Source organism: Callorhinchus milii, unplaced genomic scaffold (genome assembly GCF_018977255.1).
Source record: "Callorhinchus milii isolate IMCB2004 unplaced genomic scaffold, IMCB_Cmil_1.0 Scaffold1414, whole genome shotgun sequence".
In the NCBI taxonomy this organism is placed as follows: Eukaryota; Metazoa; Chordata; class Chondrichthyes; order Chimaeriformes; family Callorhinchidae; genus Callorhinchus; species Callorhinchus milii.
Genome location: NW_024706155.1, coordinates 1 through 13,937, shown reverse-complemented (window position 1 = coordinate 13,937; position 13,937 = coordinate 1). Strand labels below are relative to the sequence as shown.

General features: G+C 55.7%; 1 protein-coding gene across 1 annotated transcript; it reads right to left on the bottom strand.

The window, feature by feature from the left end:
- Nucleotides 1–213: 213 nt before the first annotated feature.
- Nucleotides 214–9,877, bottom strand: LOC121852820 (cadherin-2-like; the record flags this gene model as incomplete). Its single annotated transcript, XM_042346711.1, has 6 exons — nucleotides 9,701–9,877; nucleotides 7,713–7,862; nucleotides 6,683–6,827; nucleotides 5,532–5,704; nucleotides 4,233–4,396; nucleotides 214–398 (listed from the first exon to the last, which is right to left on the bottom strand). Coding segments are annotated over exons 1-6 (994 nt in total), but the record flags the coding sequence as incomplete, so codon positions are not given.
- Nucleotides 9,878–13,937: the final 4,060 nt, after the last annotated feature.

Here is a 13,937-nt window from a genome sequence, read left to right as displayed (position 1 = left end):
GACCTCACCATCACCACTGTCACTACCCCATCACCATGACCACCATATCATCACCACCACGACCTCACCATCACCACTGTCATACCCGACCACCATCACCGTCTCCGCCACGGCAGTGTGTGCGACAGACCTCCCCCCACCACCGCCCCCCTCCCCCCACCACCGCGCCCCTCCCCCCACCCACCGCCCCCTCCCCACCACCGCGCCCGTCACCTTGACAACGTAGAGCCTGCCGTTGTTGGTGCGGGGGTCGGTCTCCACGGCAAAGTTCTTGCCGGGTCCCGCCGCGCACCACGTAGCGCGTCCGCCACGCCGGCGTGCCGGGCTCGTCCGTGTCCGTCACCGTCAGCGTCGTCACCGTCACGTTCACCGCGTTCTCGCGGCGCCGTGCCGCTGAACTGTGCCGGAGATGGTGAGTGGGGGGGGGTCGTCGTCAGGTCATTGTTCCGTCAGCCTCAAAAATATAAATATTTTTATTCTTAGGTTTTTTTTGGTAAAGTCACCACGTAGGTAAAAACATTAAAAAGTAAAATAAAATAAAAAAATCACGACGTTTCGGAGGCAACGCACAAGCGTCGTGATTTTTATTTTATTTTACTTTTTAATGTTTTTACCTACATGGTGACTTTACCGGAAAAACCTAAAATATGAAGCATTGCAGTCACGAAAGCTTCAAATCTAGAATAAATATTTGACCAGGTAAGGCCCACACGGAGCTATGTGTGGTGGCACGGTGAGTGTGGTGGCACGGCGAGTGTGGTGGCGCGGTGAGTGTGGTGGCACGGTGAGTGTGGTGGCACGGTGAGTGTGGTGCGCGGTGAGTGTGGTGGCACGGCGAGTGTGGTGGCACGGCGAGTGTGGTGGCGCGGTGAGTGTGGTGGCGCGGTGAGTGTGGTGGCGCGGTGAGTGTGGTGGCGCGGTGAGTGTGGTGGCACGGTGAGTGTGGTGGCCGGTGAGTGTGGTGGCACGGTGAGTGTGGTGGCACGGTGAGTGTGGTGGCACGGTGCGTGTGGTGGCACGGTGCGTGTGGTGGCACGGTGAGTGTGGTGGCACGGTGCGTGTGGTGGCACGGTGAGTGTGGTGGCGCGGTGAGTGTGGTGGCGCGGTGAGTGTGGTGGCCGGTGCGTGTGGTGGCGCGGTGCGTGTGGTGGCGCGGTGAGTGTGGTGGCACGGTGAGTGTGGTGGCACGGTGCGTGTGGTGGCACGGTGAGTGTGGTGGCACGGTGCGCTGGTGGCACGGTGAGTGTGGTGGCACGGTGAGTGTTGCAGGTGGTGGTGGCACGGTGCGTGTGGTGGCACGGTGCGTGTGGTGGCACGGTGAGGGGTGGCACGGTGATGTGGTGGCACGGTGAGTGTGGTGGCACGGTGCGTGTGTGGCACGGTGAGTGTGGTGGCACGGTGAGTGTGGTGGCACGGTGAGTGTGGTGGCACGGGGCGTGTGGTGGCACGGTGCGTGTGGTGGCACGGTGCGTGTGGTGGCACGGTGAGTGTGGTGGCACGGTGAGTGTGGTGGCACGGTGGTGTGGTGGCACGGTGAGTGTGGTGGCACGGTGAGTGTGGTGGCACGGTGAGTGTGGTGGCACGGTGAGTGTGGTGGCACGGTGAGTGTGGTGCACGGTGCGTGTGGTGGCACGTTGAGTGTGGTGGCACGTTGAGTGTGGTGGCACGGTGCGTGTGGTGGCGCGGTGAGTGTGGTGGCGCGGTGCGTGTGGTGGCACGGTGAGTGTGGTGGCACGGTGAGTGTGGTGGCACGGTGCGTGTGGTGGCACGGCGCGTGTGGTGGCACGGTGCGTGTGGTGGCACGGTGAGTGTGGTGGCACGGTGAGTGTGGTGGCACGGTGAGTGTGGTGTGGCACGGTGAGTGTGGTGGCACGGTGCGTGTGGTGGCACGTTGAGTGGGTGGCACAGTGAGTGTGGTGGCACGGTGCGTGTGGTGGCACGGTGCGTGTGGTGGCACGGTGAGTGTGGTGGCACGGTGCGTGTGGTGGCACGGTGAGTGTGGTGGCACGGTGAGTGTGGTGGCACGGTGCGTGTGGTGGCACGGTGAGTGTGGTGGCACGGTGAGTGTGGTGGCACGGTGAGTGTGGTGGCACGGTGAGTGTGGTGGCGCGGTGCGTGTGGTGGCACGGTGAGTGTGGTGGCACGGTGAGTGTGGTGGCACGGTGCGTGTGGTGGCACGGTGAGTGTGGTGGCACGGTGAGTGTGGTGGCACGGTGAGTGTGTGGCACGGTGCGTGTGGTGGCACGGTGCGTGTGGTGGCACGGTGCGTGTGGTGGCACGGTGAGTGTGGTGGCACGGTTGAGTGTGGTGGCACGGTGAGTGTGGTGGCACGGTGAGTGTGGTGGCACGGTGAGTGTGGTGGCACGGTGAGTGTGGTGGCACAGTGAGTGTGGTGGCACGGTGAGTGTGGTGGCACGGTGAGTGTGGTGGCACGGTGAGTGTGGTGGCACGGTGCGTGTGGTGGCACGTGAGTGTGGTGGCACGTTGAGTGTGGTGGCACGGTGCGTGTGGTGGCACGGTGAGTGTGGTGGCGCGGTGCGTGTGGTGGCACGGTGAGTGTGGTGGCACGGTGAGTGTGGTGGCACGGTGAGTGTGGTGGCACGGTGAGTGTGGTGGCACGGTGAGTGTGGTGGCACGGTGCGTGTGGTGGCACGTTGAGTGTGGTGGCACGTTGAGTGTGGTGGCACGGTGCGTGTGGTGGCACGGTGAGTGTGGTGGCGCGGTGCGTGTGGTGGCACGGTGAGTGTGGTGGCACGGTGAGTGTGGTGGCACGGTGAGTGTGGTGGCACGGTGCGTGTGGTGGCACGTGAGTGTGGTGGCACGTTGAGTGTGGTGGCACGGTGCGTGTGGTGGCACGGTGAGTGTGGTGGCACGGTGCGTGTGGTGGCACGGTGAGTGTGGTGGCGCGGTGCGTGTGGTGGCACGGTGAGTGTGGTGGCACGGTGAGTGTGGTGGCACGGTGAGTGTGGTGGCACGGTGAGTGTGGTGGCGCGGTGCGTGTGGTGGCACGTTGAGTGTGGTGGCACGGTGCGTGTGGTGGCACGGTGAGTGTGGTGGCACGGTGCGTGTGGTGGCACGGTGAGTGTGGTGGCGCGGTGCGTGTGGTGGCACGGTGAGTGTGGTGGCACGGTGAGTGTGGTGGCACGGTGCGTGTGGTGGCACGGTGCGTGTGGTGGCACGGTGCGTGTGGTGGCACGGTGCGTGTGGTGGCACGGTGCGTGTGTTGGCACGGTGCGTGTGGTGGCACGGTGAGTGTGGTGGCACGGTGAGTGTGGTGGCACGGTGAGTGTGGTGGCGCGGTGCGTGTGGTGGCACGGTGAGTGTGGTGGCGCGGTGCGTGTGGTGGCACGGTGCGTGTGGTGGCACGGTGCGTGTGGTGGCACGGTGCGTGTGGTGGCACGGTGAGTGTGGTGGCACGGTGCGTGTGGTGGCACGGTGAGTGTGGTGGCACGGTGAGTGTGGTGGCACGGTGCGTGTGGTGGCACGGTGCGTGTGGTGGCACGGTGCGTGTGGTGGCACGGTGCGTGTGGTGGCACGGTGAGTGTGGTGGCACGGTGCGTGTGGTGGACGGTGCGTGTGGTGGCACGGTGCGTGTGGTGGCACGGTGAGTGTGGTGGCACGGTGCGTGTGGTGGCACGGTGCGTGTGGTGGCACGGTGCGTGTGGTGGCACGGTGCGTGTGGTGGCACGGTGCGTGTGGTGGCACGGTGCGTGTGGTGGCACGGTGCGTGTGGTGGCACGGTGAGTGTGGTGGCGCGGTGCGTGTGGTGGCACGGTGAGTGTGGTGGCACGGTGCGTGTGGTGGCACGGTGCGTGTGGTGGCACGGTGAGTGTGGTGGCACGGTGCGTGTGGTGGCACGGTGAGTGTGGTGGCACGGTGAGTGTGGTGGCACGGTGCGTGTGGTGGCACGGTGCGTGTGGTGGCACGGTGCGTGTGGTGGCACGGTGCGTGTGGTGGCACGGTGAGTGTGGTGGCACGGTGCGTGTGGTGGCACGGTGCGTGTGGTGGCACGGTGCGTGTGGTGGCACGGTGAGTGTGGTGGCACGGTGCGTGTGGTGGCACGGTGAGTGTGGTGGCACGGTGCGTGTGGTGGCACGGTGCGTGTGGTGGCACGGTGCGTGTGGTGGCACGGTGCGTGTGGTGGCACGGTGCGTGTGGTGGCACGGTGCGTGTGGTGGCACGGTGCGTGTGGTGGCACGGTGAGTGTGGTGGCGCGGTGCGTGTGGTGGCACGGTGAGTGTGGTGGCGCGGTGCGTACAGTTATGCCCGTAAACTCGGGGGGATTGTCGTTTTTGTCGGCGACGGTGACGATGGCGGTGGCCGTGTTCTTGAGGCCGATGTCCGGGTCACCCTCCATGTCCGAGGCCTGCACCACCAGCATGTACTGCGGCGTTCGCTACATCGACGGGGCACACACAGACACACCCCTTAAAGATCAACAAACGAGGACAAGGATTCCTCGTGTAGCCTCGACAGACCTTTGTTGGGGCAAGCGCCGTTAAGCGAGCGGCAACTGCGGAAGGCCGGCACGTCGCACGAGGAGGAGGCGGGTGGCCAGCACCACGCCCGGCCGCCTTTGTCTCCCCAGTGGGATGTTTGCTCGCTGCAGCAGCTACTCGTTTGAGGCCGAGTCGACCGTCGCCGGTGTCGGATCGAACTCGGGTCCCCGGGTTCGTAGCGGAGCGCGCTCGCCGCGACACCGTCGCTTCCGAGACGCGCGGCACACAACATTAAGAAGCCATATTCTTAGGTTTTTTTCGGTAAAGTCACGTGACTTTACCGAAAAAACCTGAGAAAATGAATCCTTGCAGTCACGAAAGCTTCAAATCTAGAACTGATCAATGATGAATAATAAAATGTATATAATATACTCTTTGGTTCTTTAGAAAACAAAATAAGAATAATGTCACGACGTTTCGATCCCAACACAAGCGGTCGTCTTCGGTGGAAAAAATAATAATTCAGCAGTGGAACTGCAGAACCTTTCATTTTTAAATATTGGTAATTTTCTACCCACGTGACTTTACCGAATGAACCAAGGAGTATGGATTCCTGCAGCCACGGAAGCTTCAAATCACGATTGTAAAAACCGTCACTTTTTTCAAATTGTCTTGCTGTGGATTTCGCACCTGATGACGATTGCTGCTTGTGTTGCAGTCGAAACGTCGTGAGAATTTTCATTGTTTTATATTTATATTATTTCTATTATTAGTTCCCTTCTACGTGACTTTACCGAAAGAACCAAGAAGATGAATCCCCGCAGTCACGAAAGCTTTAGAATTAAGAAGCCACTGCAGCTGAAAACTCGTTTCTTCAGATCCGCTTTTCGTGTTAAGCCTGTCGCCGTTCCCTCGCACCTCCGCTCAGCGCGGTCATCTACGACGTACGTTGCGCGACAGACGCTCAACGTACGTGCGCATACACACCGACAACACGAGTGTAACACCGTACACACAACCCCAGAGATTAGCCACCACCCCCCGGACCGACATCGGCCAATCGGCGGCGGTTACCGCGGGACAACGACCCACCTCGCGGTCCAGCCCGGCGGCGATGGTGCTGATGACGCCTGTGGTGTTGTCGATGGTGAACAGGCGGTCCACGGGCACCTTGGGAATCTGCGACATGATCCTGTAGCGGATCATGCCGTTGGCCGATAAGGCATCATCCTTGTCACTCGCCGTGACCGTCATCACTGGCGTGCCTGCCGGGGAGGGAGGGCGGGGAGGGAGGAGGGCAGGGAGGGATGCGTGGACATGGTGACAAACATTATGTTCACTCCATCTCTTCTCTAGCCCGTGCCGCGCCCGTTTAGCCCCCTCGATCCGGCCAAACAAAAGCTGTTTCGGCATGCGGTAACTGGGCATGCAGGCTACATGACCCAGCCATATGCCGGAGGAGCTCACGGATGGGACTTTGTCCGGATCTTTCAAGGATACGTGAGCTCCTCACACAATCCAGCCTGGTCAAACCCAGGATGAATCGTAGGCAGGCAAGCCTAAATGTTTTTAACCGGCGAAGATGTTCCATTAGGGGGGGTCCACGTTTCACAAGTGTAGAAAAGGGAGGGAATGACTGTGTCCGAGAAGACCTGAAGCTTCGTGCGGCGCAACAGACCAGGTAGCTACCACACAGCGTTACGCAACCGATGAAAAGATAATGCCGCTCGACTGATTCAGAGTGAGACCTCTGCTGTCAAACCGGAGCTGGTCATGAGCACACTGCCCAGGTGTGGTAAACTCTCCACTCTCTCCACAACTGCCCTATCACCAATTGAGAGTTGTGGGAGCGGAGTCAAACCGGAGCTGGTCATGAGCACACTGCCCAGGTATGAGAAACTCTCCACTCTCTCCACAACTGCCCTATCACCAATTGAGAGTTGTGGGAGCGGAGTCAAACCGGAGCTGGTCATGAGCACATTGCCCAGGTGTGAGAAACTCTCCACTCTCTCCACAACTGCCCTATCACCAATTGAGAGTTGTGGGAGCAGAGTCAAACCGGAGCTGGTCATGAGCACACTGCCCAGGTATGGGTCAACTCTCCACTCTCTCCACAACTGCCCTATCACCAATTGAGAGTTGTGGGGGTGGAGTGTCCGTTGTTACAAAACACCCAGGCAGGTGCTATCACTATCACACCCCCGTCACCACCGCGCCCGTCTGTGCCCGTCCGCACGCCGCACCTGGTGGGGAGCCCTCATCCACGGAGCCCTGGAACATGGGAGCGTTGAAGTTGGGCCTGTTGTCGTTGAGGTCGATCACTTTAATGAGGAGATCTACGGGATTCTCCACGGGATGCCCGTTCACATCCACCGCGTGGCCCTTCAGCTGCAGCGGGCACGCAACGCACACGCAACACACATGCAACGCACACGCAACGCAGTGGTTCTCTGAGAGTAGTACCTGGACCACCGACGGACCGCGACGGGACTCCTGGAGGTCCGCTGGGCTGCGAAGCCGATTGCAGGTTGATCCGCAAACGTTGACGCCTTTTGTTTCGGACGTTAATATTTTACTCGTGATATTGAAAATTGTAAATAAAATTAGGTAAACCGCCCGATAAAAATTACCCGAACCCCGAGATCTAAATTCTCCGCGAAAAAAAACCAAAACCGTTCTAGCCGCGTTAATGTTCTTTTAATGTCGCGGTAATATGAATATAATTGAGTAATATTGGTATTTAGAGAATTGAATGTTTTTGTCACCAGGTGGCGGGAGAGGCTTGCACCCCAGAAATGTTGACATTGACCGAGTGGCCCGGGGGACAGGACATTGAGAACAGGTCCCTGCGGGGTGGGCTGGTAGGAACGAACAAATGAATGGCTATAATAAAATGAAACGGCGGGGGTACGATACGAAGGGAGAGTTTGAGGCCTAGTTCTAGCCTTTAGGCCTAGCTGTAGGCTTTAGGCCGCTGTGAGTTAATTTTTAATTTAAATGTTTTCATTAAAAACTATCTCAGGGAATTATAAGGGAATGTTACACTTGTTTAGCCAGGAAAGCCTCACTGAGTCTAAAGGTTTTTGTAGGGTCCTGCCAAGTGTTTGCAGTAGGGGGCGATGTTGCTGCACCTAATCGGACATCGGACGGATGGACGATATAATCTATTGTAGGCAGGTTCACTTCGTTCCTACCAGTAAAACTCCACAATAGAGGCCTGGACCTCGCTACGCCAACACACACGGGGGTGTGGTGTTCGCGTGAGTGCCTCACCAGATACTCTGCGACGAGCTCACGGTCCAGGGTCTTGGTGACGGAGAGGCGCCCGGTCACGGAGTCCACGATGAAAACCCCGACGGGGTTCAGGTCGGCGCCAGGCCCCACGATGCTGTAGTGCACTTTCCCGTGTGTGTTCGATTTTATCTGTGGGGGCGCACGCGCGAAGGCGCAGGGGAGGCGGCAGGGGGCGGCGTTACGCTCTGCACCAGCGGTCGGGAACCTGTGGCTCGTGAGCCATACATGGCTCTTCTGGCTCCCAAGACAATTTTGAGTTGAAACAAGTAAACCCGTAAAAACAAAGTTTTTCACTATAAATCCTTTATATGCGTGGCGGCTAGAGTCCTCTCGTCCTCTGGCTTGAGATGGCTCCAATCTATGGGTCAGATGATTGTCTGCCACCATTAAGCAATTGGTAATTAAATATTTAATTTGTTTTCCCTAAACAGTGTAACATTTAAGAAAAATTTTTCACGAACATTAATTGTCACGCACAACGAGTCTGTGTGCAAAATGTCAGCTCGATTGGATCACGGGAAGTGGGTTAAAAAACGAGCGAAAGATTTGCACGCAAGCACGCAAGCAAGCGAACTTAATATAAAGGATTTTTTAAAAAATACAAAAATCAGTTTGGAACTGATTTTAAAATACTTGTGATATTGCTTAATAATACCGTGTCGTTTTAAAGTAAACAGAAATTAGTTTTGAAGATAAATTTCACGGGTCACGGGGCCTCAACGCCTGCATGAAGCTCAACCTCACCACGTCGTACGAACCAGACTACACAAGGCCATCAGCAAAAACACGCAGCGCCAGAAGTCGCATTAAAATTAAGACATTTAATTTATTACACGTTACAAATACTATATGGCTCTCAATGCAATATATTTAGAAATATTTGGCTTTATGGCTCTCCCAATCAAAAAGGTTCCCGACCCCTGGTCTACACGATAGCTACGCTCGAACATCGCGTGGAGACACGTACGCAAAGGTACCCCGGATAGCCTTCAACAGACTGCTGGGGCAAGTGCAGTTTGCGAGCAGCAGCAAATATGAAGGCCGGCGTGGCGCGCGAGGGGGTGTGATATGCAGTTACCAACACACCCGGCCGCCTTTGTCTCCCCAGTGGAGACAGTTATACATCGCACCGGGTACTTATTTGAGACCAAGGTTCAGATAACCGTCACTGGGTGTGAGCTGTAAGTGGAAATCAGAGCGTAGTGCGTGCTAACCAATTGGCAACAGCTCCCCCAACATTTATACATGCGTACACACACACAACAAACATCACATGCTGATGTATGGCATGCTAAATACACCACCACAAACCCCAACAACAACAACCGCCATTCGCCACTAAGTGGCGGTGACGTCACCACGACGCTTGTGCCAGGCAAGTGCACCTTGAGGCTGCCACGTGAAGTGTCGAACGCCCGCTGGCAGGAGGTCACGGGGCAGACCCAGCAGGTGCCACGGTCGACTGACCGAGATGACCGAGATGACTGGCTGATGCACCACCTGTGCCCCCTACTGTACCAACTTGCTGTGTTTTAGCCACATACACATTCACCCTTACACTCACCAACGCATGACATTCACACACTGCTGAAACAGGGGGTTGAACGTAGGCAGCACGGATCGAACCCAGGACCACCTTCCTTGCCGCGAGGTGAGAGCCGCGTCACCACCGCCGAACTGCCGCCACCGCCGCGACGACCGCCGCGACAGCGCTAGTCAACTTCAACGCCGGTGGGGGAGGGTCATGGGGTTAGACAGAACCGGCCCTAGACCTTTGGTGGCCCTAAGCAAAATTTGGTTGGAGGCCCCTTTGATGTATGATTTTTTTCATCCACTAGCTAGCAGTGACTCTAGGGGGCCCTCTGCTGGCCACGGGGCCCTTTGCAATTGCAAGGGTCGCTTAGTGGCTGAGCCGGCTCTGGGGTAGAGGGGGTGAGGAGGGAAGAGGGGAGGGGGGAGGCCTTTACCTGAACCAGATGCTTGGGGAAGGGACCGCGGTCGTTTTCGGGGACGCTGATTGCCGGAATGAGCCAGTTGCGCTTCTGCCGGCGCTGCCGCTGGAACAGGATGATGCCGCCCTCTTCCCTCGCAACGCCGACGACGCCCACCACCTCCACCTCCTGCTCCTGCTGCTGGCGCTCCATCTTTCCCTGCGAGGCAAAGCGGCGGAGGGGCAGGGGCGCGGCGACTCTGTTGGGACAATCTTAATTTTTGGAGCTTTCGTGACTGCAGGAATTATTCTTTGGTTCTTTCGGTAAAGTCACGTATATAGATAAAAGAATAAATTAAATAGCATACGACGTTTCGATTGCAACACAAGCAATCGTCGTCAGGTATAATGAAATAGCGACATAGAATCTAACCATAAAACTCTAGACAGACATATAAGCAGACAGACATCACCAAGATACACAGAGAGAGAGCAACACAGGCACAGAGAGGGGTGATCGTCTCTGTGGCGAGGCCTTAAAATAGACAGAGGGGGCGGAGGCAGAGAGAGGGAGGGGTAGGGAAAACATTTACATGTCAATGAGTAGGATTGTAAACATTAGTTTTATGACGTCATAATTGAGGGGGGAGGTCTGACTTTTTGTGACGTCATGTGACGAGGGGGGGGGGGGCAGAGCTTTGTGACGTCATAATTGAGAGGGGGGGTCTGACTTTTGTGACGTCATGTCACGAGGGGGGGCAGAGTTTTATGACGTCATAATTGAGAGGGGGGTCTGACTTTTTGTGACGTCATGTCACGAGGGGGGGGGCAGAGTTTTATGACGTCATAATTGAGAAGGGGGGAGTCTGACTTTTTGTGACGTCATGTCACGAGGGGGGGCAGAGCTTTATGACGTCATAATAGAGAGGGGGGTCTGACTTTTGTGACGTCATGTCACGAGGGGGGGCAGAGTTTTATGACGTCATAATTGAGGGGGGAGGTCTGACTTTTTGTGACGTCATGTCACGAGGGGGGGGCAGAGCTTTATGACGTCATAATTGAGAGAGGGGGGGTCTAACTTTTTGTGACGTCATGTCACGAGGGGGGGGCAGAGCTTTATGACGTCATAATTGAGAGGGGGTCTGACTTTTGTGACGTCATGTCACGAGGGGGGCAGTTTTATGACGTCATAATTGAGAGGGGGGTCTGACTTTTGTGACGTCATGTCACGAGGGGGGGGAAGAGTTTTATGACGTCATAATTGAGGGGGGGTCTGACTTTTTGTGACGTCATGTCACGAGGGGGGCAGAGTTTTATGACGTCATAATTGAGAGGGGGGGAGGTCTGACTTTTTGTGACGTCATGTGACGAGGAGAGGGGGGGCAGTTTTTTATGACGTCATAATTGAGAGGGGGGAGGTCTGACTTTTTGTGACGTCATGTGACAAGGGGGGGGCAGAGCTTTATGACGTCATAAAGAGGGGGGGGTCTGACTTTTGTGACGTCATGTCACGAGGGGGGGAAGAGTTTTTATGACGTCATAATTGAGGGGGGGTCTGACTTTTTGTGACGTCATGTCACGAGGGGGGGCAGAGTTTTATGACGTCATAATTGAGGGGGGGGGGTCTGACTTTTTGTGACGTCATGTGACGAGGGGGGGCAGAGTTTTATGACGTCATAATTGAGGGGGGGGGTCTGACTTTTTGTGACGTCATGTGACGAGGAGAGGGGGGGGCAGAGTTTTATGACGTCATAATTGAGAGGGGGAGGTCTGACTTTTTGTGACGTCATGTCACAGGGGGGGCAGAGCTTTATGACGTCATAATTGAGGGGGGTCTCACTTTTTGTGACGTCATGTCACGAGGGGGGGCAGAGTTTTATGACGTCATAATTGAGGGGGGGAGGTCTGACTTTTGTGACGTCATGTCACGAGGGGGGGGTGTCAAAAATCGCGTGACGTCATTTATGGACGGCCCCATAGGCAGCAAAAGGGGACGAGGGGGATGCGTGGAGAGCGAGCGGGCGCTTCTAAGGGGGTGGGTTGCTGACGAACGATCTTGAAAAGGGGATGAAGGGGATAAGGATGCGAGATTTGAAGCTTTCGTGACTGCAAGGACTCATACTCTTTGCTGTTTTCGGTAAAGTTACCGTCTAGGTGAAACATTAAAGTTAATAAAAGTAAAATAGAATAAAAATTAATAAAAAATAAAATAAAAATCACCACGTTTCGGATGACGGAGGCTTGTGTTGCCGCCGAAACGTCGTGATTTTTATTTTATTTTCATTAATTTTAATGTTTTACCTACGCGGTGACTTTACCGAAAGCACCTAAGAGTATGAGATTAATAAAATAAAATTAATAAAAGTAAAATAAAATAAAAATCACGACGTTTCGGAGGCAACACAAGTCTCCGTCATCCGAAACGTCGTGATTTTTATTTTAATAATTTTATTTTATTAATTTTATTTTATTAATTGTATACTCTTATGTGTTTTCGGTAAAGTCACCGTGTAGGTGAAACATAAAAAATTAATAAAAAATAAAATAAAAATCACGACGTTTCGGATGACAGAGGCTTGTGTTGCCTCCGAAACGTCGTGATTTTTATTATATTTTAATTAATTTTAATATTTTACCGACGTGACTTTACCGAAAATAAAAATCACGACGTTTCGGAAGCTTTTTTCCCTCCTAAACGTCGTGATTTTTATTTTATTTTATTAACTTTAATATTTCACCTACACGGTGCCTCAGAGTGAGGGGGTGAGGATGCGTTGGGGGTAAGAGGCCCCGTTACCTGACACTTGCTGCTCTGTTCCTCGCTCTCCCTGTGTGCAGCAGCAGCAGCAGACTTAGTAGTAGCAGTAGTCCCCTCATTTTGGGGGTTCACTTTTCGCGGCGGGGGTCCCTGAATCACCTCAGGATCACCTCAGAGAAGGGAGCTCTCCCGTCTCAGCAGCGATGGAGGCTGCTGCTGTTGCTGCAAGGCTCCCTGATTGTTGTTGTTGTTGTGGGCGGTGGTGGTGGTGGCGAGGGGGTTGTTCCCTGGTCTCGCGAAGGGATCTCTGTGTGTCTGCGAGGGGGTCTAAGGGGGTCCCTCGTGTGTCTCTAGGGGACTCCTCTCAGCGACTGCGTCCGCAGGGGAAATGGCGCGAAGCTGAGAGAGGAGGGTGGGGGAGGGGCAGCACCTGGGACGTCACGTCCGGTGGGACCAGGGGGATAAAGGGGAGGGGCAGCACCTGGGTGACGTCACGTCCGGTGTGACGAATGGCACCGCTGATTCGCTGCGGGGGGATAAAGGGGGAGGGGCAGGAACTGGGTGACGTCACCTCACCGCTGATTCGCTGCGGGGAGGGGGGATGAGGGGGAGGGGCAGCCCCTGGGGTGACGTCACCTCACCGCTGATTCGCTGCGGAGAGGGGGATAAAGGGGGAGGGGCAGCCCCTGGGGTGACGTCACTTCCCGTGTGACCAGGGGAGGGGGGATAAAGGGGGAGGGGCAGCACCTGGGTGACGTCACTTCCCGTGTGACCAGGGGAGGGGGGATAAAGGGGGAGGGGCAGCACCTGGGTGACGTCACTTCCCGTGTGACCAGGGAGGGGGGATAAAGGGGGAGGGGCAGCACCTGGGTGACGTCACTTCCCGTGTGACCAGGGGAGGGGGATAAAGGGGGAGGGGCAGCACCTGGGTGACGTCACTTCCCGTGTGACCAGGGAGGGGGGATAAAGGGGAGGGGCAGCACCTGGGTGACGTCACTTCCCGTGTGACCAGGGAGGGGGGATAAAGGGGGAGGGCAGCACCTGGGTGACGTCACTTCCGTGTGACCAGGGAGGGGGGATGAAGGGGAGGGGCTGCACCTGGGTGACGTCTTCCCGTGCACATGTGTTCGATTACCTGGATTCTAACTGCGGTAGAGTGTAGTTAAGTCACGTGATGTATATTCTTAGGTTTTTTTCGGTTAAGTCACGTAAGTAAAACATCAAAATAAAATTTACTTACGTGACTTAACCGAAAAAACCTAAGAATATGAATCTTTGCAGTCACGAAAGCTTCAAATCTAGAATCACGTGTGTGTACTTACACACACATAAAAAACAGCTTGACAGGAATCCATACTCTTTGGTTCTTTCGGTAAAGTCACGTAGGTAGAAATAAAATCAAATAAATCACGACTTTTTCGATCGCAACGCAAAGCGACCGTCATCAGGGCGGAACCGATACAGCAGGACAACTGTTGATTTAGGAGCCTGACAGGGTGCATACTTTTCATTTTTA